This window comes from Cucumis sativus, chromosome 3 (genome assembly GCF_000004075.3).
Source record: "Cucumis sativus cultivar 9930 chromosome 3, Cucumber_9930_V3, whole genome shotgun sequence".
Lineage (NCBI taxonomy): Eukaryota > Viridiplantae > Streptophyta > Magnoliopsida > Cucurbitales > Cucurbitaceae > Cucumis > Cucumis sativus.
In genome coordinates this window covers 379,935-406,233 of record NC_026657.2, presented here as the reverse complement: position 1 = coordinate 406,233, position 26,299 = coordinate 379,935, and the positions used below count along the sequence as shown (strand labels likewise).

At 34.1% G+C, this 26,299-nt stretch overlaps 3 protein-coding genes across 6 annotated transcripts; 1 reads left to right on the top strand and 2 right to left on the bottom strand.

Annotated features, from left to right (window-relative positions):
- Positions 1–1,188: 1,188 nt before the first annotated feature.
- Positions 1,189–12,904, bottom strand: LOC101212579. Of its 2 annotated transcripts, XM_011651959.2 has the most exons (14): positions 12,644–12,904; positions 12,502–12,559; positions 12,135–12,332; positions 11,688–11,785; positions 11,487–11,570; positions 10,293–10,429; positions 8,443–8,515; positions 7,619–7,664; positions 7,407–7,516; positions 6,773–6,880; positions 6,628–6,687; positions 6,007–6,068; positions 2,917–3,229; positions 1,189–2,790 (listed from the first exon to the last, which is right to left on the bottom strand). In XM_011651959.2, the coding sequence occupies exons 1-14, from the start codon at positions 12,713–12,715 to the stop codon at positions 1,843–1,845; spliced, it is 2,367 nt and encodes a 788-aa protein (XP_011650261.1). In that variant the 5' UTR covers positions 12,716–12,904; the 3' UTR covers positions 1,189–1,842. The 2 variants fall into 2 exon arrangements, with proteins under 2 accessions (XP_011650261.1, XP_011650262.1); XM_011651960.1 differs by lacking the exons at positions 12,502–12,559; positions 12,644–12,904 and adding an exon at positions 12,444–12,464.
- Positions 12,905–13,930: 1,026 nt separating this feature from the next.
- LOC101203166 (ubiquitin domain-containing protein DSK2a) lies at positions 13,931–19,510 on the top strand. Its single transcript, XM_004146123.3, has 8 exons — positions 13,931–14,418; positions 14,688–15,464; positions 15,721–15,932; positions 16,011–16,124; positions 16,276–16,331; positions 18,161–18,189; positions 18,396–18,485; positions 18,934–19,510. Exons 1-8 carry the CDS (start codon positions 14,175–14,177, stop codon positions 19,080–19,082), a joined length of 1,671 nt encoding a protein of 556 aa, XP_004146171.1. The 5' UTR covers positions 13,931–14,174; the 3' UTR covers positions 19,083–19,510.
- A 545-nt stretch (positions 19,511–20,055) lies between these two features.
- Positions 20,056–23,550, bottom strand: LOC101203410 (WUSCHEL-related homeobox 13). Of its 3 annotated transcripts, none has more exons than XM_031883599.1 (4): positions 23,265–23,550; positions 22,292–22,537; positions 20,918–21,430; positions 20,056–20,506 (listed from the first exon to the last, which is right to left on the bottom strand). In XM_031883599.1, exons 2-4 carry the CDS (start codon positions 22,530–22,532, stop codon positions 20,412–20,414), a joined length of 849 nt encoding a protein of 282 aa, XP_031739459.1. In that variant the 5' UTR covers positions 22,533–22,537; positions 23,265–23,550; the 3' UTR covers positions 20,056–20,411. The 3 variants fall into 3 exon arrangements, with proteins under 3 accessions (XP_031739459.1, XP_004146172.1, XP_031739458.1); XM_004146124.3 differs by having other exon boundaries at positions 23,274–23,549; XM_031883598.1 differs by lacking the exon at positions 23,265–23,550 and having other exon boundaries at positions 22,292–22,636.
- Between the last annotated feature and the right edge of the window lie 2,749 nt (positions 23,551–26,299).

Sequence of the window (26,299 nt, the reverse complement as noted above, 5' to 3'; positions counted from 1 at the left end):
ATATCAAACAAATTTAAATTTAATTTTGACATTGTAATTGAAGTTTAATGCTAAGTTATTATTACACTTTATCGAAAACATTAAAGAACATTCAAATGACTGCAGTAAGTTGATGAAAAAATCAAAGCCTAACGACTATCATACATTGAACAATCTTCTAATCATTTATTGAAACTATATTTCATTACTAGACCAACCCATGATAGTTTTTGGAGTCTTTTGAGAGCAAACTTAAAGCCTTGTATATAACTACATACATGAAAGAGCTAAAGAATGAGTAATTAAAATAAGGTAAAGGTCTAGTTATTAAATGCAAAAGCTTTCATCAGCATACTTCATAAACTACTATGACCAAAAAAGATCAGAAACAACAACCAAAAAAAAGAACCCTATTAGTTCAACAAATTCAACCTTAATCCAAAGCATTAAAAAACTTTTCCATCTACATCAATCAAAAACATTGTTTGGGATAAGAACAAAGAGGGCCAACACAAAATAAAAATGAATATATGTGAACGTTGAAAAAGTAATCAATACAATAAAATCTAAAGTTCACTCCTTCCTCTTAAAATAACTGAACCAATCATGTCCTGAAACAAAATAAATTAATGATATCAACAAGCATATATAACTTAACTAACATTATATCACCAACCATGGATTCACTCTTTTAAAGCAAGGGTGCTGATCAGCATTCCTACTCCCACCGCAAACACAATTTCGATGGGATATACTCTGAAAGAAGGGGAAAAAGAGTTAAGTTTGGTGGAGAGGCTTCAAGTTTGGCTCTTTGATTTGCATGGAGGTGGTTGGTTCGTGAATTGGGGCATGCAGGTGGTTGGTTCGTGAATTGGGACTGAACGAGAGACAGTTTTGGCATAAACCTGAATATAATTCAATTAGTTAAGATATTAAGACATTAGAGTGAATCAATTCCCAAGCCTCATAGTTCAACTGATGAAATTTTAAGAATATTTATAATAGGATGTTGATCTCCGTATGGATTCGACAGTGCAATAGAGAATAAGAGAATAAGTTCATTGGCACGGTAATAGTGCAATTTCAGCTCCATCTAATATCAACTTGTACTAATAAATAATTTCATCTAGCATATAATCACATCATTTGGTTTGAAGTATTGAACTTTTTACCCTAACCTCCAACCAACATAAATGATGCCAAAAAGAATTGGTGGCAAATGAAGAAAAGTAATAAAAATAATAATAGAATGCAGGGAAAAGGTCAAGGTTAATCAATTTGTTAATCTAGCTAATGTCAACTAAAACACAGTAGGGGACGACTATAACCATAAGTCCAAAATTAGAAAGTAAAAACAAGCAAAAAAAAAAAAAACAAAAAAAATTCAGTGATAACCGTAACTGACTGAATTGAATCAACTAATCTAGATGAATTAGTTAACCCACTTGTCTTCGAGAACCAGGGAAACTTTCTTTACTAACATGAATTTGCAACTCCTGATGATAACAAAGACACAGGAATGAATCAGAAATACCATTTTCTGTATGTGCTGATTTTAATTCCGTAGGCTCTTTTTTTCTTGGTCATGTGGATGTTCAGCATTTAGTTTGGGAACAACTCCAGTTGGATTTCTAGATCACTGGATGTTTCAATCGAAACTCCTCCCTCCATCTATTGAACAGAAACAAACAGGGTGATATTGGGTTGAGGCATAGCACTGTTGTGATCAAACCCTCGGGTAGAAACATCAAACATGTATGGTGATGGAGTCATACACCTTCAGACAGGTGAATCAAAGCGCACTTTTAACGACCAGTTTGAAGAGATTCCAAGATCAGTTTCTGTATTACACACCAAAGCTGTTTACTTAAAAAGGCTGGACAGTGGACCTTTGCACTGCTTGATATTTGTTATATCTCCATGTTCATTTTTAATATTCTCATTTCCCTGTGGCACCTGATGATGCTCATTCTTCTTGAGTTTTCCTTGCTCTGCTACTTTGTCCATCTTCCTTGGGTTGATCTCTACAGTATCTGTAATGTCTCTACGTTTTTTTTTAATATTCTTCTTTCCCTGCGACACCCGATGATGCTCTTTCTTCTCAGACTTTACTTCCTGCCCTGCTACTTTGTCCATCTTCCTTGGGTTGATCTCTACAGGGTGCAGCAGCTCCTTGGTCACCTTCTGAAACGCTTTCTTGGGGATAATCTTCTTGACCTCATTCCCCATTGATTCAGGATTTTCCCGCATATTCTCAGTAGCCCTCACTTCAAGGTGATGACATTTTCTTGACTCCAATATTGGCTCCATTGACTCCTCCATCGGAGCAAGGGGTAATTGAGATCCTTCTACTCCCTTTTTGTACATCTCTGTCATGTTAATGCACCTTCCGTTCTCTACCACCTTGTCAGAAATACTTCCTTCCTTCCTTACAAGCTTATATTTCTTATTTGCTTTCAACTCAACTTCAGAAACAGATGGCCGTTTCCGAACTTTCTTATTTCCTTTAACCAATTGTTCCTGCACCAGATCAGCGACTGGTGAATCAGAAGTTTCCTTAGTAGGAGCATCAATACGAAGATTTTGGTTCCTGTCAGGAATATTTTCATTACCCTGCAGAATTGCATCTTCCAGGGTTTCCAAAATAATTTTTCCCAATACATATCTATTCTCCCTCAAAAAAAGACCCTTCCCAAGCCGTTTATAGTCAATTTTGAAATCCTTTTTCTCGTCTTTGTAGGATTTAACATGCTTCGCCAGCACTTCAAAAATGATGGCAACATCTCTGGCAGTTTTGTTCGACACAAATACCTAAGAATAAGAGCTCTAATTATAACAGGCACAGAAAAAAGGTCAAACATAGTTGACTTTCTCATTAACGCAAACAGGAATCTGATAGAAATTGATCAGCGACTGGTGAATCAGAAGTTTCCTTACCAAACCAGAGTTTGAAGAGGCTGGAAATGTTGACATGGCTTCTAATAAACAATCTTTTGAAGTCAGAGCAGCTATGCAACCTTGTACTTTCAAAGCAAAACGAGTAACCCCTTCAGCAAGCTTCTCCTCAGATTTAAATTTAGCCGATCTTGTAATCTCTGGCCTTAAGTTGATCTCTACAAGAGACTTTTCTCTTGCATAATTCACACCTTCATTCCACTCCCCATGGTACAAGGTGGCAGCAAAAGCCAGAACTACAAGAGAATTCTGAGGGTTGTTAACTAATGCCAGGTGAAATGCCAACAATGCAACCCTGCAGAATTTACGCGTCTCATCAGAAGCATACTATTTGACAGATAATGTTAAAGAATAACTTTTCTTCATAAGGACAATAATAAATATTAAATAATATTCTGTTTATCCATCCATTATCTAAGGCTCTCCAATAATGACCAAAACAAGGAACTTTTTCTTTTGCCTGAATAGATAACGTGGCTTAAAATTGATTCATTCCAAAGTAATTTTTGAAGAAATATTAAAAGTAAGTTACTTGTTTAAGCCGAAGAAGGCTGGTCATTTATTGTCTACAAAACACTAGTTCAATAACACTGAAACAATTGATGCAAAGGAAATACTATGTTAATTATTAGGGTACTGTTAATATTTTCATTGTATTTATTACTTAGGAGTTAAGATTGGACATGCTACGATGATTGGTGGTTTTTATTACTTAGATGAAGTTTCAGTTCGCCATAAAATAGTCTAGGGCTCGAGTATTGTTTGCTCTCCTTTTGTTAAGGAAAGGATAATGCTTTGACATCATAGATTAGGGCATCCAATTTTTTTTTAGTATTTGTTTCCAAATTTATTTGAAGGTTTTGATTGTTCAAATTCCCATTATGAAAATTGCACTTCTGTCAAACATCATTGATCAACGTAGTTGCCCAACCTGACAAGGCTTCCTTACCTTTTTACTTAATTCACATTGATGTTTGGGGTTCGTCTAAAGTTTTGACTTATAGTGGCAAGTGTTAGTTTGTTACCTTTATATAGATGATCACACTTGTTTAACTTGGCTTTATTTGTTAACAAAAAAAGTTAAAGGTAAAAGAGGTTTTTTGTTCGGTTTTGTAATATGATTGAGATTTAGTTTCAAACTAAAATCTGCATCCTCCACTCTGATAATGGACCGAATATTGTAACAAACAATTAACCAACTTTTTGCAAGATAAAGGGTATTTTTCATCAAGCTATGTGTCAAGATACTTCTCAGCATAATGGAATTGTTGAGCGAAAAAAAATAGACATTTACTAGAACGTGCCCTTCGGTTATCTATGCACGCCCCAAAATATTTGTGGAGTGACGCAATCATTAGATTCATTACAGCTAGCTATCTCATCAATTGAATGCCAACTAAGGTTTTGAATTTTAAAACTCCTTCGAATCACTTCAAAGAATTATTTCCTACTGTTCCGTTGTTTCTTACTTACCAATAAAATTATTTGGGTGTACTACTTATGTTTATACTCCTATCCTTCAAACTAAACTTGATCCTCGAGTGGTTAAATGCAGTTTTGTAGGTTATACCTCCCATAACAAATGTTTTAACCCTTCGACCAAAAAGTATTTTGAGAGTATGGACATATCTTTCATGGAAAATCAACCTTTTTCTAGTCCAAATTCTCTTCAAGGGGAGACATTTAACTTTGGAGATAATTTATGAGACACTTCACATATCCCAAACCCTTTTTTTTTTTGGGGGGGGGGGGGGGGGGGGGGGGAGGGGGAACCCACCCCTGATGAGGTATACAAGGAATGTTCTGGGGATTAGCAAATAAGGTCATATTTTGGGTAAAGAATATCGAGGCTTTTGAGGAGAAGATTCCAGCCTTCTTGAAGGACCTGGAGAATAACCTTGGCATTTATTTCTGCCTTTTCTTTCTTATTTTACTGTGCTGTCTTTTGGTGTATTCTGTGGATATTTCGTGAACTCATTTGGAAGTTATCATCAAATAAAATCATAGCATAGTATTGTCTCTGTTTCTCTATTTTTGTTGGAATTTTACTGACTTTCAGGAAAGGAATCCTAACGCATACACTCTCATTCATAATTCTCCCAGTTCTTCGCATAATTCTTTATTTGATGTCTTTGACCTTTATATTATAATTTCCAATTGCCCGTAGAAAAGACACTTTTAAATGTACCAAATATCCAATTGTCCAATAGTCATAAAGTCTTCACATCCAAAATAACCTACTTGTTTGTTCGAAGGAATATACATAAGGCTCTAAATGATCAAAATTGGAAATTGGCAGACTTGTGAGAAGACTCATATATCTCTCTCACACACGTCCTGACATCGCTTTTTCGGTTAACGTAGTAAGTCAATTCATGCATGCTCCTACACCAGCTCCTTTGTTGGAGAAAATTTAGTTACTTGGTGAAGTAAAAAACAGAGTACGATTGCAAGAAGTAGCATACAAGCAAACTTTAGGGCATTGGCCATGCCTATTGGAAGAATTGACATTCTCTCGGACCATGCCTATGTGCATTTATTGTGATAACAAGGCAGCACTTTCCATTGCCCACAATCTAGTTCCGCATGATAGGACAAAACATATTCAAGTTGATAAACACTTCATAAAGGAGAAGATTGATGAGAGAATAATATGCATTCCCTATCTTCCAACAACAAAACAAATTGCATAACTAAAGGTCTTCCAAAGTGGCAATTCAATAACTTGATTGACAAGCTAGCTATGGACGAAGTCTTCAAACTAGCTTGAGATAGAGTGTTGATTGTTTCCTCTTTCTTTTTAAATGGAAACGAGCCTCTTTAATAGTGATAATTTTCTTTATTGTTAATATTATATTTATTGGGATATATTTGTGTATTTATATTTTCCTTATTTGTAATGAGTATTTCTTCTACTTAAGAAAAATCTCTCTTTCTACAAGAAATAAGAGAAGATATGTTCTGCACATACTATTATAATGACAAACATAACATTAGCATAAAAAAATATGATTTTAAAAATGAATGACAAATCTAACACATACGAGAAAGAAAACTAAATAATGAGCTAACCATATATTGCAGTTCGAAGGGTGAGCACAGGAAACCAATTTATCCAAATTGAAGAACAGTTTCTGCATAGAATAAGAAATGTCTTAAATTGCTTAGAGTGACACAGAAGTGTTGACATCATAAACAAGGAGTCAAGAGGCACGCTAAAGAACCCAAATATGCATAAGAAAGTTAGGTTTACCAGTCCACACTACATCCACTTGTATCAAATCCAAACTCACAAATTCCGTAATGATTCATTGTCAAGCAAACAAATAGTATTGTCTTAAATTCCCAAGGAAACACTAGTTTTCAATAATTCACATTCTAACTTGTATCCTACATTATGGAGACAGCTTTTCAGTTTCAAGTGTATGCCAAATGTTTCGGCCATATCCTCTTTAAGCATTTCAGAAGATTCTTCTTTTTAAAGGATATAAGTGGGCACATTTCATTGACGGAATGAAAAGAGACTAAACTAACACTCAAAAGAACCCCTCTTGTAAGTATTTCAGAATATCTGAAATCAGATTTTTCAACTCCTGTATTGTACAGACAACTCTCCGAATATATTTTCCAAGTGAAAATGTACAGGAGTCCACTTGTTGGGTAAAATCAAAAGAGACAAAGTACAGTACTCACCATCAACATTACAGAACTCAGTGAAGATTTCTCAATGCCCTGTTTATCAAGATACGCAGCCTGCAATCAAAACTGCAACTCAGATACATACTAGGATTTAGGTCAATATCACGTCCCTGGTGAAGGAATTATCAAAAGAGCATACATGAAATGGTAGCAGACTTCCAAGCAGTTTGAACCTCTGAAGCAAATAGAGGGAAGGAACGGCTGCTCCATAAGATAGCATATAATTCAATTCCATCATTAACCTGGACTGAAAATATAGACAACGTTGTCAGAGTAACCAAGCTACCAATTCTAAATAAGTCCCCATCAAATAAATATTTTGTTTTTGGCTTTTCGTTTCTGAAAATTAAGCTTATAAAAACTACTATTATTTGTAGTTTTCTTGCTTTATAGCCTACTTCATTTTCAAAAACCAAGCCACATTTTGATATCTAAACAAAGTAGTTCAAAAATTTTGATTTTGATTTTTAAAATTGGCATAGAATTCAAATGGGTATTTTTAAAGAAAGTGTGATGCTTACCAAAAAACATTTGAGGATTCTTTTTCTAAGAAAAAAAATAACATTCACAAAATAAAATATATTGCCGAACAAAATGCTTTTTTTCTTAACCATCCTCAAACACGCCTTTGTTTCTTTCCAAATGCTCAGCTCCAAAGGAAGTCCACTTACTTATCTTTGCACCAAAACAAGTATAATTTTCAAAAGATACGGAAAAATAGCAGACATTTTAACAAGCATAGGAAGAAATGTATTGTTCAACTTCCAGATTACCTTATCCAAGCTTGTGATGGAAGGAGAAAATTTATGGATTGCAGTCTCAGTTTCCTTGGAGATTGACAAACCCAAACGAGCAGCAATTCTTAAGCCACGCAGAATTCTAGCTGCAAGAAAAATCGAACATGTGATTGCAGTAGCCTAGTTAGTATCGTCAGCATCTCAACATGATCACACCTAAAGAGTGCACAAGGAATTGTAAGGCCTACCACAGTCCAGCTTGAATGACAGTGATGCAGGAATTAGTGTCCGCAGCTGAGTTCATATCCATGTCATCCAAATGGGGCAAAATTTTAATATAAGAAGAGGGATGGACAAATAAAAACAGGTAGAACGAAAACTTGCCTGAGTACTATCTCTTAGACTTTTTTTCAAAAAATATTTATATATTAAAATTGTTTTAAATGACAAAATTGTTAAAAATATTTATAAATATATAGCAACATTTTACTTTTCATCAGTGATAGACCCAGATAAATATCTATAACTTAGTAATAGACATCGATAGATGCTATATGGGTCTATCAAGTGTCTATCACAATTTATCACAGAGAGGAAGTAAAATTTTGCTATATATATAAACAAGTTAGCTCATTTTGCTAAATTTGTAAACAGCCCTTTATATACATGACACAATTTTTTCCCCTTATTTTTTCCTATGCTATTTTTCTTCCAAAAAAAAAATTTCTAGCACTTTAAATGGCCAAATCAAATTCCATGAAAATAAGTATTAACACCGACCTCAATTGGCACATAATTTAAAGTTAAAAACAAATTGGACTGCACGACATGAAAATTGCTGGAAAGAGATCATTTTAATAGGAAATAAATTAATAATGTGTAAGATTCCACAAGTGATTAATGGATAATGTGAATATTGTGACCAATTAGATTTTTCTAACAGGTCAAGGGACTAGATTATTCTTTCGAGAGTATTTGAGCACTGACACAAAAGAGACACAGTACAAGGGTAATTTTTTTCCATTTGACCCTTTAAATAAATGCAGTTTTTGAAAAAGGGAAAGATCTTCACCTTCAACGACCTTAAGTCTGCCATCCCTTCAGCATAGTCATAGATTACGTTCGAAAAGGGATCAAAGAATAAACTGCTACAACGAATATCAAGAAAAACAAGAATTAGGCACAAACTGCACAAGATAATGAAGTGAAGTGACTACTTAGAAGGTAGAACATGGGTTTATGATAGAAACCAGATTTCCAACAATGCCAAACTTGTGTTGAATATCTAAACACCTCAACACATTTAGAAATTATATCTATATCTATATCCATCTATATTATTATTATATATAAAAGCATAGATGAGAAGAAACTTTTTGTTCCATCTATGCCCTTTCATTATTACTTTAGTGGCAACTTTGTCATTTAAATACAAATTTAATGTAATTAATTGGATATTCAAATTTTGGAAGGAAAAAAACCTTGGAAACTGTAAATGTTTTTTTTTCCTTTTTCTAAAGGAAAATGTAAAGGTTGTCCTTTCTTTGTTCAAGTTTTTTTCATTGAACTAATTCTCGTTTGGTTATTTTATAAATAAAATGGTTGAGTGAGAACTTTACTTTTATTTTTATGTTGTTTAACCCATTCATTTATTATTCTCTCTCCTTCCACTACCCACAACAATCACGAAAATAGACACCCCCTCTCAAAGTTTTAACTTTTTCACTCCAATTAATTATCTCATTAAAATTTCTCCAAATCCATTCACATTTCTCTCTCTCCCTTAATCTTCCATCTCCCAACCATTCCCATTCACACTCCCTTCTCTCATATTAACTCTTTTGTATCTCTTTCAACTTTCAAATTCTTCCCTTTTCAAATCTTTGGGTAAAAATATCTCATTCTTTTTTTTCCATTCATGTTCACAAGTCACAACAAAAAGCTAAGGGTGAAGAAGAAATCAAATCATGCTTTTCTATTCTCTTCTAATTTTTTTATTTTTTTATTTTTATTTTGTTGTCTATTTTTTTATATAGAAATATGCTAGTGTATATTCCTTCATTTATAGGTTTCTTTGTGTTACACAACAAAGGTTGGAGAGACTCAAATCACCAACTTCATGGTTGACACGTACATATGTCTATGCTCTTTATGTTTAAATCATGTAATCATAAGAATCTTCTTTATTTAATGTAACCATGAATCTTGCTCATGTTTTTTTCTTCATTTAATTTTTTTTATAAAGCTATTTTATTAATAAAATGGTTGAGTGATTTATACTTTTATTTTGTTAAAACCATGTAAATATGTTGGGATTTATTAAGAATACATAAAGGTGATAAAATGTGTAAAGCTAGAAAAATGAAAGTTTTTCCTTCAATTTTTTACCTACAAAATCATTAAAAAGAAAGGGAATTGTTATTGATAGCAAAAAATTGAAACAATTTACAAAATATAGCAAAGAACTCAAATGGACTAAAGAGTGTTTGATGAATTTTGCTATATTTTGTAAATAGTTTTAATATTTTACTATTTTTTAAAATGCCCCAAAAAAATTTATGATTTCACATTTATAATTTCATAATTTCAAAAGTTTTAAATTTTTAATAGTTTATCCAGTAGTTTTTTAAAAGACATGACAAACTTATGACTCTGCACTAAGTTATAATAAAGTTGAATTTTAACAGTTTAGCAGCATCACTCAACTCTTAAACATAACATAAAAAGACTTGTATTCAATATTTGATCCAATAAAATTGAAATTCTGCGCACGTGCTAAAAAACCTAGCAATGCAAAAACCTGATATAACGAATGCTAACGAGGCAAGAATGTGAACCTAACATCGTAAAAGAAACATTCCATAAAGAACAAAGATCAGATGTATGTGTATGGACTATACATTACACACAAGCAAAACTGACCTGTTAATTGTGAAATCCCGCTCCATAGAGTTCCTCCACCGAATCAAGTCCTTTTTATCACATTTTTTTGGAATTTGAGAATGTGCTGTAATTTTGTTTTCCTCAGAATGTTTTGCAGCTGTATCAAAACTTGAAACCTATAGAAAATCACGAAAGCACCTACGTAGATCAATAATTGAAAATTTACTTGCTAGCATGTATCAAAAAGACCAAAGAGGGTTTTGAGGTTTTTTCCTATAAAAAGTGAGATATAAGCCTCAATAAGTATGGATTTTAAATCTTGATTAGAATTTTTTTTCTAAAACAAAAAAAAAAAAGAGAAATAAAAATCATAAAAATGTAAATCTAGTATAGTTGCACAGGAGCACCAAAAAAAAACCACTTATGACTATGGATAGTCCGTAGCATAAATAAATATTCTAGTAATGGTCTAAATTACCAAGTGGTAATGTATTGGTATCAAATACTCGCCTTTTTTTTTTTGGGGGGGGGGGGAATAAGAAACAATTTCATTGATGAATGAAATGTCCAAAGTGATACAAAATGATCCCATCATGGTTATAACAGGTTCCTCCAAAAAGATACAAGAAAGTTTAAGTTGTAACTTGAGAATGGATGAATATAAAAATTTGATAATTTCTTTTAGTCATATCACAAATCATAAAGATGCACCTCAAGAAGACATAACTACCAATGCTAAACTTGTCTTTCATTGAGAATGAGATCAATTCAAAGGGTTTTTTTTTTTTCCTTTTCCTTTACTATTAGAACAAGAAAATGATTCAACTAATTTGAGGACCTACTGTAAACCTTTACCCCATACAACTAAAGAAAAAGCCATACCAAGATAAAATAACACAAATATGCTCTTGGATTTACATGTGGCCTGAGGAGCCATATGAGATGAAATTCTCATGAACTACTCTGTTATAGTGATGAGAACAATGGTTATACTCCCAAAGCCTTTAAGAATATTGCCAACTTGAACATAACTCAACTGGTTAAGGTATCACACATTTGGGAATTGGACATTTGTCATCAAGGTCAAATGTTCAGATCAATACCCTTACACTGTTCAACTCAAAAAATGCCTTATACTTACTACATTAAGAAACACAAAAAAAGAGGGGGTTAGAGAAGACCAAACCCATGTTAAAAGAGATCTCAAGTAGTCCAATGAAAATGCCTCACTACCTCAGTAATAGAGCCTCGAATGTGGACCATACAAATAGGAAAACGACGTCCCACAATACGTGAACGACAAAATAGATTATGAATCTGCATGTGATAAATGGAATCAACTGAGTCAGTTTTAAATAAATTGATTTCACTCTCAGTAGAAGATGGAAAGAAAAAAACAAAACTACAAGAAATTACACAATTGCCACAAATTACCTGCGTAAGTCCAGCTGTGGTAATCACATCAAAGTCTTTTGGTACTCTCCGTAGAAGTAAATCTCTAACACATCCACCCACCAAATAGGCTTCGAACCCTATGCATTACAAGGAAATGAAATCCTTTTCCCGTGAAATATCAAAATTCCAATTGATGAGACATAATGGAAGAATATACTACCGAGCCAACAGCTCGTCAAGAGCTCACAAGCTCAGACTATAGCTGATTAAGAGTCATTTCTCAGATGTTAATGAAGTAAATATTTTCTTAAACACGCTGGAGGTTGTTATTTGTTGCAACATATTTAACAACCCTATCTCAACAAGCAAGGATAATTTATCAAAACCATATTAATCAATTAACTAGCAGGACAAATTTTCGAGTTAACACGAATGATATCAATGTGATGGCTGCAGAGATACTCATACAAGCAATTAACAAGTTACCTTCACGATGAAGTACCTCCAAGACCTTCCATGATGAAGATGGGATCATCGAACGAGTGAGTCCAAAAGCCCGCCCATTAATTTTATTCCATTTGGGCATGTCCCCGTTTGCTGCACCTTTTTTTTTCACATTCGTGAGCATCCAGGCCACCTTAACCGCATGAATTTCACCGGACAACCCGTCGTCCCTGGCTGCATCTACAGGTATGGAACACAGTACCTTCAGCTAAGCAACTAATGAATACAGTGCGCAAGAAATAGCAAGAAATAAACTTTTTCAACAGCAGAAGTTCGATAAGATGCTACTACATTAGTAACTTGTTTCAATTGGTAAAGGAAGCAAACCAAAGTTGAACAAAAGGTGAACCTTGACGACCCACTGAGTGAAAATCCGCTGCTGGGTACATAAAAGCGTGGCTGAGCCTCTGACAACCAAAATAACAAAACTAAAATGAGTTGTAATGAAGAAGAAGACGGCATAATGCATAAACAGAAAGAGTGGAATGTACATGAAGCTTGATTAGGTCAATGAGGCGAGAAGTGGAGGCGTTGTTGTGCGCTCGGAGAGAAAAAGACGCCATGAGAAGAGGAGAGTTGAAGCATGGCGCGCTTTTTTATTTCATCGGAGAGTGGAGGCGGTGGGTTTTCAACTCGTTCATCTGCTCGGTTCCAAACTACGCGCACACCGTATCCTTCGCCCTCGCCCTAACGCTGTTTTGTTCTTTCAAAAATAAAATAGGAAAGAAATGGAAAATTAGCAAACTATCCTAACCCGCCATCTTTGGGGTTAGGTTTAGTTTAAAATAACTTGTATCACTCTTATTTTTAGTTCATCCACTAACTTTTACCCAACATCTTTCTACCACCATCCTTTCATCATCCTTTTTAAGTTAGAAACTTTCGACAATCAAGACAATTGCTATTAACATTCACCATCGATAAATCTTGAAAAATTTAACAAAACATCTTCAATGTATATAACAAGATGATATGTGAAAATACCTTAAAAAAACTTAAACATGATACACGAGATTGAATAGATTTTGTATATTTTATAAATGTTTAAAATTTTTTTTACCCCATGATTTGATTATAAAAAAATTGCAAATTTTAAACTAATTGAATTCAGTATTAAAATATAAATTTATTTTGGTTTGAAGTTGGACTAAAAGGACAACAACCATCGTTTTAGTAAAATCATAATAAAATAGTTTAGTTTTTATTTCAAAACCAATACAATTGCAACATCAAATTATTAAACGAAATGTACGGTAAAAATTGATTATTTATCATAACAATATAGAAAAATAGAAGATATGAAAATGATCGATTAATAGTAAAAACAAATCATAAAGTCTATGATAATAAGTGAAGTCATGGAAGATAATTTATAGAAAATATCATTCAATTTTGTAGTTTTTTTTCTAAATTTCATACACGCAAAATTTCAACAACACTCTTACTTTTAAGAAGCGAATACATTTACAATTGGTTTTTGAAGGAAAATATTCCATTATATTAAAAAAGTAGTCATAAAACTTAAAAAAGTTGCACAAATAATTACTTAAAATTCTTATAGATATATATATATATAAATTGGTCGTTTAAAGAGTTTAATAAACACAAAGTATAATAATGTGAAGATTAAACATAAGGTAGAGGAGGTGGAAGTGTATTAAACGCGCGAATGAGGGGGCGTGATAGACATGTAAGAATTGAATTTTAATTAAGTTGGCTCTCTTCTTTTGGTTATTAATATATATATATATATTATTTTAAATTTTATTTTTGGGTTGAAATTATTAATGTGACCAAAACATTTGAGAGTTTGCTGGCAATTGGTTCCGTTCCACGATTGAGAGATCAGCTGCTGCCATCGATTCAACGTAGATTTTGGAGGGTTAGGGTTTCTAATCTCCATTCATTTCCCCCCCTTCTTCCCCTTCCATTCCTTTCTCTTCTTCTTCTTCTTCTTCTTCTTCTCTAATTCTCTGTTATCTCTTCCACTCCTCCCCTGCCTGGGAGGGAATACAACACACTATGGGTGGTGGCGGCGATGCAGCTGTGTCCCCTCCCAGCGACTCGACCTCTTCCGATGGACTCCAAGTCAACGTCAACATTCGATGTTCCAATGGTTCTAAGTTTTCTGTTCTCGTTAATCTCGATTCTACCGTTGGATCCTTTAAATCCATCCTTTCTCACCAGAGCGAGGTTCCCCCCGATCAGCAGCGTCTCATTTACAAGGGTCGGATTTTGAAAGATGATCAAACCCTACGAAGCTACGGTGCGTTTTCTATTGCATTCTTTCTCGCTTTTCTGCATTCAATTTTTTATGCTTACAAATCTGGGTTATTACTCTTTCTCTTTTTTGTTTTCCTTTTTTTTTTTTCTTTCTGATTTTGATGTTTTTGGCATTGGTTTTTTTTTTTTTCTTTTCAAAATTTTTAATTTATGTGCATTTTCTGATTAACGGGATGTTAGGTTATTGATGTATTGTTTAGAAGTCCCTTGTTTCTCTATCGTAAATTGTTCGCACCATTTTCTTTCTGTTAGGGTTAGAGGCAGATCACACGGTCCATTTGGTTCGTGGATCGGCACCTGCTGCCTCGCCGACCAATCCTGCTACTGCTACTGCTCCTAATACCGGCGGTCCGAACACTACTTCGAGTAACGCAAGAAGTGTTGGATCAAATGAAGGTGGAGCACCGGGGGGAGGGCTCGGTTTGGAATCTTCTATATTTCCTGGGCTCGGTTTCGAAGGGCTTGGTGCCACTGGTGGATTGTTTGGGGCTGGCCTTCCTGATTTCGAACAGGTGCAGCAGCAGCTGACCCGCAATCCAAACATCATGAGAGAAATAATGAACATGCCTGCCATACAAAACATCATGAATAATCCAGACATCATGAGGAACTTGATCATGAACAACCCCCAAATGCGTGAAATAATGGATCGTAATCCTGAGCTTGCGCACATTCTCAATGATCCCAGTACTCTCCGGCAGACGCTTGAAACTGCAAGAAATCCCGAGCTTATGCGGGAGATGATGCGAAATACTGATAGAGCAATGAGCAACATTGAGTCTTCCCCTGAAGGGTTTAATATGCTTAGGCGCATGTATGAAACTGTTCAAGAGCCATTTCTAAATGCAACAACTATGTCTGGAAATGCTGGAAATGATGGCTCGAACCCCTTTGCTGCACTTTTAGGGACGGGTGGGAATGTCACTAATAATGCGACAACCAATACATCTACCACTACTTCTGATACGACTAATGGGTCTCCATCTCCAAATACAAATCCACTTCCAAACCCATGGTCCCCTGCTAGCAGTAAGCCCTAGTTTGTTTGGAACTTTTCTATATTATTGTATTTCCAATATATTTCTAGTAATAGGCATCTCAGTTGTTGCCTTCTAATTATTTCAGTGTGTCATTGTTCCATATACTTGTGAAATTTCTGCTAATTTATCTGACCCTCTCCTAACTGCTTTAGAATCTAAGTTTTCCATGTGTCAAATTTACTTCCATATCTTAGTTTCAGAGCACGAAGGTATTTTACAATCATTTAACATTAGTAATTCATCAGCTGGTGGTACCCAAACTAACTCTACAAGGTCGAATCCCACTCCAAATGCTAGTGCTCAAGTTCCCACTGGTTTAGCTGGGCTTGGCCTTCCAAATCTTGAGGGAATGTTGGGTGCAACACCAGATGCTGCCGGTTTGAATCAGTTGATGCAAAATCCAGCTATTTCACAAATGATGCAAAGTGTGATGTCAAACCCTCAATATGTAAACCAGGTACTCACAGGGTTTTCACTAGAATTTGAAGATGATGTCATTCTCTGTTTTCTTATAAATTTTAATATCTCCTGTCAGATCCTTGGTCTCAACCCTCAATTGCGCGGCTTGCTTGATTCCAATCCTCAGCTCAGAGAGATGATGCAGGATCCTGAATTTTTACGCCAGTTGACCTCCCCTGATACAATGCAGGTAAATGAAATGAATCCACATGACTGCCATGTCAACACCCTCGGTCTACTTATATTCCCTCAGTTCAATTTCATCCTTAGATTCCTATCTAAACTCAAGACTTTGTACAAGGATTTGCTGCTTTTTTCATTCTCCCTGTATCTTTTTGCAGCAAATGTTTACTATGCAGCAACAACTTCTGTCACAGCTTGGTCGCCAGCCCACCTTGTAAGTAATCTAACAGAAAAACCTCATGTTCAGAAATTTTTTTAACGAGGCTTGCCAGGACCAGGTTTTATCTTTATGTTTTTGATAGACATGGAATTTATGATTGATTTCTCCCATGTTAAATTGAGTTGAATCAACCTTTTAGTTGTTCTTTATAAGCATATCTTCTATTATACTTATGACCCTTGGGAGTTGGGATGGGGCAAACATGCCTTCAAGATGTGTTTCAAACTTTTAATGCTGAATTAAAATGTACATTGATTTGATATATTGCATGTTTGGTGACAGTAGTCTAAAAGGTTCTTTTTTTGGATAAATGGGGGCCAAACCCCTTCAAGGCCCAAGCCTAAGAGACATCTAAGATTCTTGGTATTAAGCTCACTCGAAGGTTTGACCTTGTGATGTCTTAACTTTGAAACCAGTGTGACCAACTGAGCCACCACTTATTGGCAGTCTATATGCACTAATTATTATTAAAAATTTAAACCCCATCCTCAAAATAGTTTTTCTTTAAATAATTGTTCCATTTAAATAACTCACTGACATCCCTATGAATGCTATAAAAAGGCGGCAGAAAATTTAGACTTATTCTTAGTCTCCGTTGTGATAAGTGATTAGTGATAACGTTGCAATCCACCTCCTTGATGAAGGGCTAGGAGGTCATAAGTTCAATTTATATTGGTCACCTACCTTGGATTTAATATTCTACCGGGTTTTTTCACAAACAGATGTTGTAGGATCAGCCAGGTTGTCTTGGGTAAAAAGAATAAAAATAAAAAAGATAACCTTGTTGTGTGGCCTTCATGATTGAACTGGTTGTTTCATTGGATAAATGTCCAAAATATGCAGGAGATTTAAATCAATCAGGATTACTCTTATAGTTAAGTAAAAATTTGGAAAATTATTGTTAGAAGAGATTAAGTTTCTTATGGTTTCTATGTATTCTTCTTTAATGAAACTATGGTAAATTATGGAAGGACTCGGTTGAGTCAAAATTAATTCTTCAATCAAAGTATAGTAATACATGAATCAGATTTTCCTTTAGATGACCTTTGTACACGACCAAAAAATAAAGATAATAATGATTTTGAATTGCTTATATTTGATCTCTCCGAATGTTCAAAGTATCATTATTTTTGTTAATAATTATTGGGCTTTTCAGTTTTCTGCTTAAAATCCACTTGCTAGGACTTCCAACTAATTTGATTTAATCAATTGTGTTTGGTCCTACTGACCAAACCTAGAACATTCATCATATTTTGGTTGGTAGAATGGGGAAAGGGAGAACCATTTTGCCCATTCTCCCATTTGGTACAAGCAAGAACATGAAAGTTAAAGACTGGGACATGTACATCCTTATGATTATTTAGTATCTCCTTGTTACACCCATGTTGTTAGAAGGGAAAAAACAGTAATGGTGTGTTATAACAAGAGTCTCATATTTCTTTGGAGATGGAGACTCCGAGGTTGTCAAGCTTCTGTTAAGTCTTTAGTTAGTCATCTTTTGTAAAAATTGAATCCTCAAACTTTTAGAAATTAAAATTGGACCCTCAAAATTCCCCTCTACTCATGAAGGGATGATAACCAAATAAATTTTTTTCGGATTTGGAAACTTCATCATTTTGAAAGAATTTTTTTTTTTGCTCAAATGGTGTTCATTTCATTAACTTTGCTGACTCGGTATCATCATATGTACATTAATCCTACATAATGAATGTCCCCTGGTATCTCTGATATATGGTACATTTAACTGGTTTGTATTTGTCTCTAGTTCCTGCAAATACTTGTTTTCTTATTTATTTATGTAATAATTTTTTTCTTTTCTGTAGGAACCAAGGTCAGACCGGTGCAGGCACAGGTAATCAACTCTATAAATAGGTTGACAAGTATTGATGTTGTGCTACCATTATGTTTGGCAGTTTGAGAGTAACTGTTTGATTTGAGTTAGTCTTACCATAATGCTCATAATGATGAGCCTCTAAATTAGCATTGTCTCTCTTTATTTGTGGGATGGGTATAAATTAGCACTCTTGTTTTGGTTTAATATTATTCTCTTAATGATAGGAGCTGCGAACAATGCGGGGTTGGAAATGTTGATGAACATGTTTGGTGGACTTGGTGCTGGTAGTCTAGCCGTGCCCAACAGATCCGATGGTTGAATCTCTTTCCTTTTGTCTTTCTTAGTTGGATTATTTTGACTTAATTAAAAAACATGCTCTAGAACTTGGCCTTCACCCTCATTTAAAAGATACAATTTTACTCTTGATACACGTTTTTTTCCGGATATTACAATATTACTCTTAATCTTTTCTTAAATGTTTGAAAACTATCTTGGAGTGCATGGAAATTTGGACCTAGGATCTGTATGGCTGTTCAAATCCCAAATTTTGTCAGGTCTCTTCCATACCGTTCTTGGTCCTAACTTTTGTCCAACGTTTTAACGGATTTCTATTTCAAGTTTAGTTTTGAAACCTTTATGAAAGGTGAAAAGTAATATTAAGAATAAGCGTATTCTTTTAACAAAGTATGAAGTTCGTGGGTATTGTTGTAATTTAGCCTTTTATTTTCATCTACCTTCCTCTAAATGCATTCCATTCGACAGTACCTCCGGAAGAACTGTATTCTACGCAGCTCACACAGCTACAAGAAATGGGATTCATTGACAGGCAGGAAAACATACGAGCACTGATTGCCACTGCAGGAAATATCCATGCCGCAGTCGAACGATTACTGGGGAATTCAGGGCAGTAGTGGATCAATCCCATCAGCGGCAGCGACACATTTGATGTGGCCCCATCAAGTGCTGACAGCTGAGGTAAGTGAGGTGGGAGGTGAAACTGAAGTCAATTTGAGTCCAAATTTTTGGTATAGGAGCGGCAAAGTCGGGAATACGGTCACTGAATTATATAAGGTCTCAAAGTCTTTCTCAGGTTCATGGAGTTCCTATAAATACACATATTCTCTTTACATGATGACGAGGTGTCATATGAACTGTGTGGAAAATATGTTTATTTTAGATAATATTTGTTGGTTCTGTTCTTTTGGTTCATGCAATTGAGTTGATTGGGAGTTGCTCTTTTGCTAATATCAATTCCTATGGGTGCACACAATCATGCTTCTCACTGTCACTCATGAGCGCTCTATCAATAGAATACATAGAATTTAATTAATTCTCATTCTATTTTCTTTCACTTTACATTTATAACGTTTCTTTAAGTGAAACTTTGTCATTGCACTTATAGATACTGTTGCAACAGGAGAACTATAAATTTGTCTTGGTTATCGACCTGTATCTATTGACCCTTAATGGAGAAGATCATGAGCATGTAGATAAGTTACGTGAATACGTAAATAGTTTCAATTGCAATCAAATTACGTGAGGTCAGGATGTAAATGGTTTCAATCATAGAGAGAAAAATGCTCTAGTATTAAAAAGCATCAATAGTAAGAAGAAAAAAAAAAGGTTAAAAATAAGATCAAATGCATAATATTCATGGCCTTTCAACTAAACATATTAACCAAATAATCCCTACATACTAGTAGTAGAAGTGAAATAGTTAAAGCCAATGAATGATGATTAAATAGTTTATTTAATCCTCTTAAATTTAATCATTATTGGCATTAGCTGAATTAATTAGTATAACTAACTGCTTGACTAAGTATGTTGAAATGCCTATGCTGAACTTTCTTTTTTAACGGTTAATACTAAAAGAGAACAAGGGTGTGACCATTCTACAATCAATTAGGATCATTTAAGAAATCATCTTTTTAATACAAACACTTTTCTTGTACAAATGGATACCATACATTCTCTCCTAATTAAGGGGTCACGTTTAACTAACTCACAAGACTCTTTGAATTTCTCAATCAACCAATCAAAACTCCCAATGCTCATCTCCAAACACAATCCAACCAAAATACATCACTCAAAACTGAATACTCCGACAATCCACGACAAGATACGAGCACACAAGTCAGCATCATTCGTCATCGTCATCACTGTCTCCTTCAATATTAGACCAAGTGCATTCACATGAGAGCCAGAAATAACACTACACCTTGTGTTAATCGTGTAAGAATTCATGGTCGTCCCGTCATGTTGTAGCCTTCTGCTTGCTGGTAGATACTATAGTTCTCTGGCGTTTCAATCTTTCCTGTCAGCTGCTCATTCCCAGCTGAAATCCATTTCAAAAAGAAAAGCACATATTCAATTTTATATCCTCTGTGTGAAAGAGATGGAGATCCAAGCAAAAAATAGAGTCAAATAGGGATCTTCTTAATTTATATGTATCAAGAGGTAGAAAGTTAGCTAATCATTTTTTACTTGAACATTCTTGTCATTTTGGTGATATAAAAAAAAGGTGATCTTAAAATAATACCCTGCAGGATTGTAAGGCATTCCCTAACAAAACAGGATTCAGAAGTTTACGTGTGTATGCTCTAATCAGTAAGTTTTTGAGAAATTGACGAGTTTAATACTTCCCTTAATCCTCCACATAATATGACAAAACAAAGATGGTTAAATCAGGCAAAAAAAAAAGGGTAATAGAACATATGAAGAGTGACAAAAAACTCTTATGGCATACCCTCATAAAAAGACATCTGGCTGAAGCTTCTTGCCGTTTTTAAACTTCCATTTGAAGGGAACAAAGTATCAGCTTTGTTGGTGTTTGGATCCAGGAAATGCAGTTCAGAACTCATCTCCGGACTCTGAAAGCACATGTCGTCCCCCAAAGGTGCAGAGGATTGATTAGTTTGAAAATCCACAGGTTTCGTCTTCTTATCTTTTGGTGATTCGACTTCTGTCTCCACTTCTGATTCGCCATAGGCAGGTGCGGCACTTTGCTGCTTTCTCTTTGATCGAGCACGCCTGTTTTGGAACCAGTTATAGACATTAGATTCAGAAATTTGGCCATGCTGCCCCAGTTCAGAGGTTATCTCTTTGATCTTTTGCTTGCTGGGAGTTCCATTCCCTTGGTCGAATATACGCTCTAAGATCTGAAGCTGCACAGGTGTGGGAGTCCACCTCTGTCTAGAAGTGATTTTGTGGCTGGAAGATGTCATCAATGGCTCACAGTACATGTTACCCAACCTCATTCCTGCAAAGCAGCAAGACACAAGCTTTAAGCAAGTGCATAGAGGAGATTCATCAGATTGTCTCCAAGATCATACAGGTGGAGTAGAAAGCAAGCTTTAAGTCAAAGGCATACTTTTACAACCATCTTAATCCAAATTCCATTAACATCACATTATCAAAACTCTCCAATCTTCAACTTGGCTTATTCAATTTACAAATACTTCTATAGTATTGAACCCCTTAATCAATTGCTAAAGAAAATAAATCTCCCAATTACTCTTTTCTTTTCATTTTAAATCGAAAGTTTTCACTTCTTCCGAGAATACTCATGAATTGGTTCAGAAAACGTATACATATATTTATATAAAGTGGATTACTAAATGGTTACTAAAGCGCCTCTTAATACACATGCTGCAAACAATGAAGGAGAGGGAAATCGTTACTTTACGGCAGGGACACCATAGCCAAAAGGACCACAAAAAAGTTGGATAGCCATCAAGAAAAGGGAAACCGGTAGTAGTCTTAGTAACAGACTTAGATATTTGCCCTTATTTTGAGGTAACTGTTAGCTGCTCGAAATCACCAAATATTTGCACGCATTTCCAAAATATAAGAAAATCATGAACAAGAACAACACCTCGAGAAATTGCACCACAAACACATACAATGATACAATACAATATACCACCAGGAATCAAAATTCAATAATCTATCAATCGAGTGAAAATTAAAAAGAGGAAATTCCAAAAAATCAAATAGTATAACCAAACAATATAGGGGGTAGTAGATGTGTAAGGCTTAAACAATTAATTAGGGGATTGGATTGAAAGAAGAAGTTGAAGAAATGAATGAAAGAGCATTTTAATTAATTTAGAGAAGGCACCTGTGAGATCCTGGTGAGCAGTAAGGGTCTTGTGCATCTCAACAAGCTGCTCGCAAATGGTGGCGTAAACAGCAATTTGTTTTCGAAGAGTCTCCAATTGGTCGTCGGTCATGACTTTGACGTAGAGAGCGCCGGCGGCGGTAGTACCGGTGAGGTGATGAAGATGATCGTCACAAAGAGGAGGGTTGTGGTGGTGATGGTGGTAAGGATTTTGCTGCTCAGGTTTTTCCCACTCCATCATAATCGCTTTAATTTGAGAGAGAATGAAAGAAGAAGAAGAAGAAATTAAAGAAAGAAGAAATTGTAATTCACAAAAGCGGACGGTTAACGGGAAAGTAAAGAAACAGACAAATATGCGGGAAAGGAAAACACTCCCAAAAATCAATTTTTATATTCTTATTTCTATTATCCTTTAAACCTAAATTAATCAATCAATTATTATTTTTTACTCTCCTATTAATAAAAGCATTTCTCTCACCTTTTCTTTACTTTTTTTCTTTTTCACTATATATATTAAATTATTTCATGATTTTTCCTTTCTTAATCACTATAAGTAATTTTATTGGTTTAAAAATAAAGTCGTATTAACCTCTATTACATACAATAAAATTTGTAGAGATACAACAAAATTTTTACCTTCTATTGTGAGAGTTTTATAAAGTCTCTTCTTTTTCTACTTTCTATTCGAAAAACCAATATTTAATAGTAGATTAAAAATGATTCAATTCATAGAGTTAATTAATTTAGTATATAGTAATAAAAAAAATACTTTAGTTAGCAAAACAAAAAGAGGACACTATCAAATCCAATCCACCTTGGATTTGATTTTTGTTCCTTTATGGCAAATATTGGAATCTAAAATGGAAAGCAATTAAGCAAAAATTAATTTCCTTATAAAAGAGGAAATAATTTGAGAGGGAAAATAAAGAAAAAGAAAGAATGAAATAATATATAGTAGAGAGGGAAAGGCAACCGGAAGTACCGGTGGAAGAGAGGAGGGTGGTGATGTTTCTGAGTATTCTCTGGCAGTGTCTCACCCTGAGGGTACCCGTCGGCCCAGTCAGCCTCTGACAGAATGACGTGTTATTCTGAAAGTTAGTGCAGTCTGCTACGGCGGTCGGCGGTGGACATCACGGCGGAGATAAGGAAGAAGATGTCGGAGATTTTGCAGCTTTTGACAGTGGAAGGTGAAGGTGAAGGTGAAGAGTGTTTGTTCTTCTTCTCTTTTATATTTTGTGTCAGAGATGGATTGTTTTCTTGTCTTCGAAATTAAAATTAAAATGTTTATTTATTTATTTAAGGGAATAATAATAAAAAAAAAAGAATAATAATAATAATAATAATAATAATAATAAGAAAAAGGTGGACACATGAAGGAGTCGTTGTCTCATTAGTGAAAATGCATGTGAGTGTGTTAATTAATTAGACGACTCATAACCATTAATTGCATTTAGCACATAAATACAAAACCCTTAATCATATCATATAAATAATTTCCCTTTATCCCCTTCCTCTCTTTTGTTTAATTAAGATTCGGTTGGGATTTCATTCACCCATCTTACTGTTATTTATTTGAATTTCTGATGGAATGAAACCCTTAGTTTCGAAATTATAAAAAGATAATTAATTGAATTCCAAAAGAGTACAATAATGAAAATATAAACAATTTTGAAGTAATTAATATGTTGTGATCAAAATATATTGGGACTTAACAACAGAAAATCCATAAATTTGTCTTTCCTGCTGTTCGTTTGTTAGAATGAAAATGAAGTTTTAATTTGGTTTGAGGCTTTAAAATATTTTATTATTATTATTATTAAAAACTATATATAAGTCTATGAATATAGAGTAACGATATTGACTTAATAAATACATTTTATATTATTTTTTTTTCTGAAAATTTAAACCTGTTGATATCTTAGTTAACGACACATATCTAAATTATTTGAGTGATATTACGACAATTTTATTTCATTGATTTATTGTTATATTATATGTCATCGTAGCATGTAACATATTTTGTGGGTAAAATATTTTTATATTTTTTACTTTAGGTGGATATTTATGTAGACTTAACGTCAACAAACGAAGGAAGAGAAAAAGACGATAGAGTTTCGACTACTCTATATGCCTACGTTTTTTTAAGATCTGCATACCCATGCGAACCGCCAGATTTTAAATTAAAAGTACTAAATAAACTGTGCATACTAATATAAATAATAATAATTTCAAAGTATATAATAAATTTTTTGAATAATTGTTGAATGAGGACGAAAACTATAATAAATTGTAACTATAAGGATCGTTATTGTCTCCTTAATTGTTTCGCTAAGTCCATCTTCATAATTGTTGTTTCGGTAAACAATTAAAATTGAAATGAGAGTGATGGAAACAAAAATAATAATTAATAATTAGTACTCATAAAGTAATTGAGACCTAAAATATATTAGTTTTCCCATTACATGTAAAAGTGACCATAATTATCAATTGCGCTAGAAACAAATTTTAAATTGTGTGTGGGACACAGAAATGAGAATAATTTTATATAATAATCACTAGAAGAAAATATAATTCAAGAATGAATTTGAATAATTAATTAAGTTACGAAAAGATATAGGTTAAAATTTCAAATGAGCCCATCAAACTTGAACATCTATATCTAATTTGTCCCTAATTTTATAAAATTGCTAACTTATCTTTTAAAATTTTGTTTTAAAAATCTACCAAACACAAAATTGAAATTTTAGACTTGCATTAACCCTAAAATAAATTTAAAAACATATACACCACAATACAAAAAATATTATAAAAATTAGATTAGGCCCTTAGAGCCTACCAATGCTAGATCATATTGCTATTAAAAAATTATTATCCCTAAAAGTGTTACCCATTATAATTGTTATAAATATATAAAATAACTTTGTGAAGTCTCAAATTTGTTAGTACATATCATACTAAGTTACTATACACTTTGTTTGCTGTAACCAATGATCCCTAAAATTGATTATAATAAACCTTTAATTAAGAAGGTGAAAAGGGAATAAAATAGGAGAGATGTTAGGGAGAAGAAAGAAGGGGAGATTAGAAGATAAAATTGATTAATCCAACGAAAGAGAGAAAGGGAAAGGGATGATTAGCCGACAGAGCATGTGCTCCACCAGTAAGCACTAGGAGAGAGAGCTAGGCAGGTCAAAATCAAGGGGCGGCCAAACAATATACTTCTCCGTCCCAAACATTGCCTTGCCCCCACCATTAATCATCAATCATCAATCATATTCAATCTCTTTCTCTCTCTCTCTCTTTTTCTAATTTACAGTGTGAACAATCATAATAATATGAAACAAAACAGAATTTCCTTCCATTTACATTTGTGCTAATGGAAAGACAAAAACTATACACTTATCCACCACATGATAAGGACCAAAGATTCTCCAACCTCTAAGAAAAAAAGGATTTAACTCATTTTCTAAGAATACTAATCAGTTTCAAAACAAATGGAAAACAGACGTAACTCCAAAGTCCTGTATATAAAACGAAGACGTTTTGCCAAGCCAATGACAATTGAGTCATTGACCAAGAAGAGCGGAGTCCAAAACTATCAACATTTCACCTCCTGCAATAATTATACCTCAAGTTGGTTCGGTATGAATCCAGCTTCTTCTATGTCCATGGATAGATATTTAATTTTACATGATCACTCACTCTCTCTCTTTCTCTGTATTTATATATGCTAAACTCTCTCTCTATATAGCTAAAGTTATGTGTATATACTAAAAATTTGAAACCTATAATGATATTTTACAATTCAAACTTTCGTACAAAATTACTGTCACACACCATTTCAGATCCTAATTTATGTATCCTCCTTGTGAAACCGATGAGTAATATGACAAAGTTTAAGAAGCATTAAGGTGTTGTTATAAGTAAAAATAAAGGTCATGAAGTTTTTTAAACTCTTTCAGCTCTTGGCTTTCACATTTAGAGTAAGAGTATGCTCTACCTAACCCA

Coding starts and splice junctions, on each gene's coding strand:
- LOC101212579 (XM_011651959.2), bottom strand. CDS start 12,715: ATGGCGTCTTTTTCTCTCCGAGCGCACAACAACGCCTCCACTTCTCGC. Junction 11,786..12,134: donor GGAGGTACTTCATCGTGAAG/GTAACTTGTTAA, acceptor TGTAATGCATAG/GGTTCGAAGCCTATTTGGTG. Junction 6,881..7,406: donor CCATCACAAGCTTGGATAAG/GTAATCTGGAAG, acceptor CTATATTTTCAG/TCCAGGTTAATGATGGAATT.
- LOC101203166 (XM_004146123.3), top strand. CDS start 14,175: ATGGGTGGTGGCGGCGATGCAGCTGTGTCCCCTCCCAGCGACTCGACC. Junction 14,419..14,687: donor TCAAACCCTACGAAGCTACG/GTGCGTTTTCTA, acceptor TCTTTCTGTTAG/GGTTAGAGGCAGATCACACG. Junction 16,332..18,160: donor CTTGGTCGCCAGCCCACCTT/GTAAGTAATCTA, acceptor TCTTTTCTGTAG/GAACCAAGGTCAGACCGGTG.
- LOC101203410 (XM_031883599.1), bottom strand. CDS start 22,532: ATGATGGAGTGGGAAAAACCTGAGCAGCAAAATCCTTACCACCATCAC. Junction 21,431..22,291: donor TGCTCACCAGGATCTCACAG/GTGCCTTCTCTA, acceptor GCTGCTTTGCAG/GAATGAGGTTGGGTAACATG. Junction 20,507..20,917: donor CCAGATGTCTTTTTATGAGG/GTATGCCATAAG, acceptor AATGGATTTCAG/CTGGGAATGAGCAGCTGACA.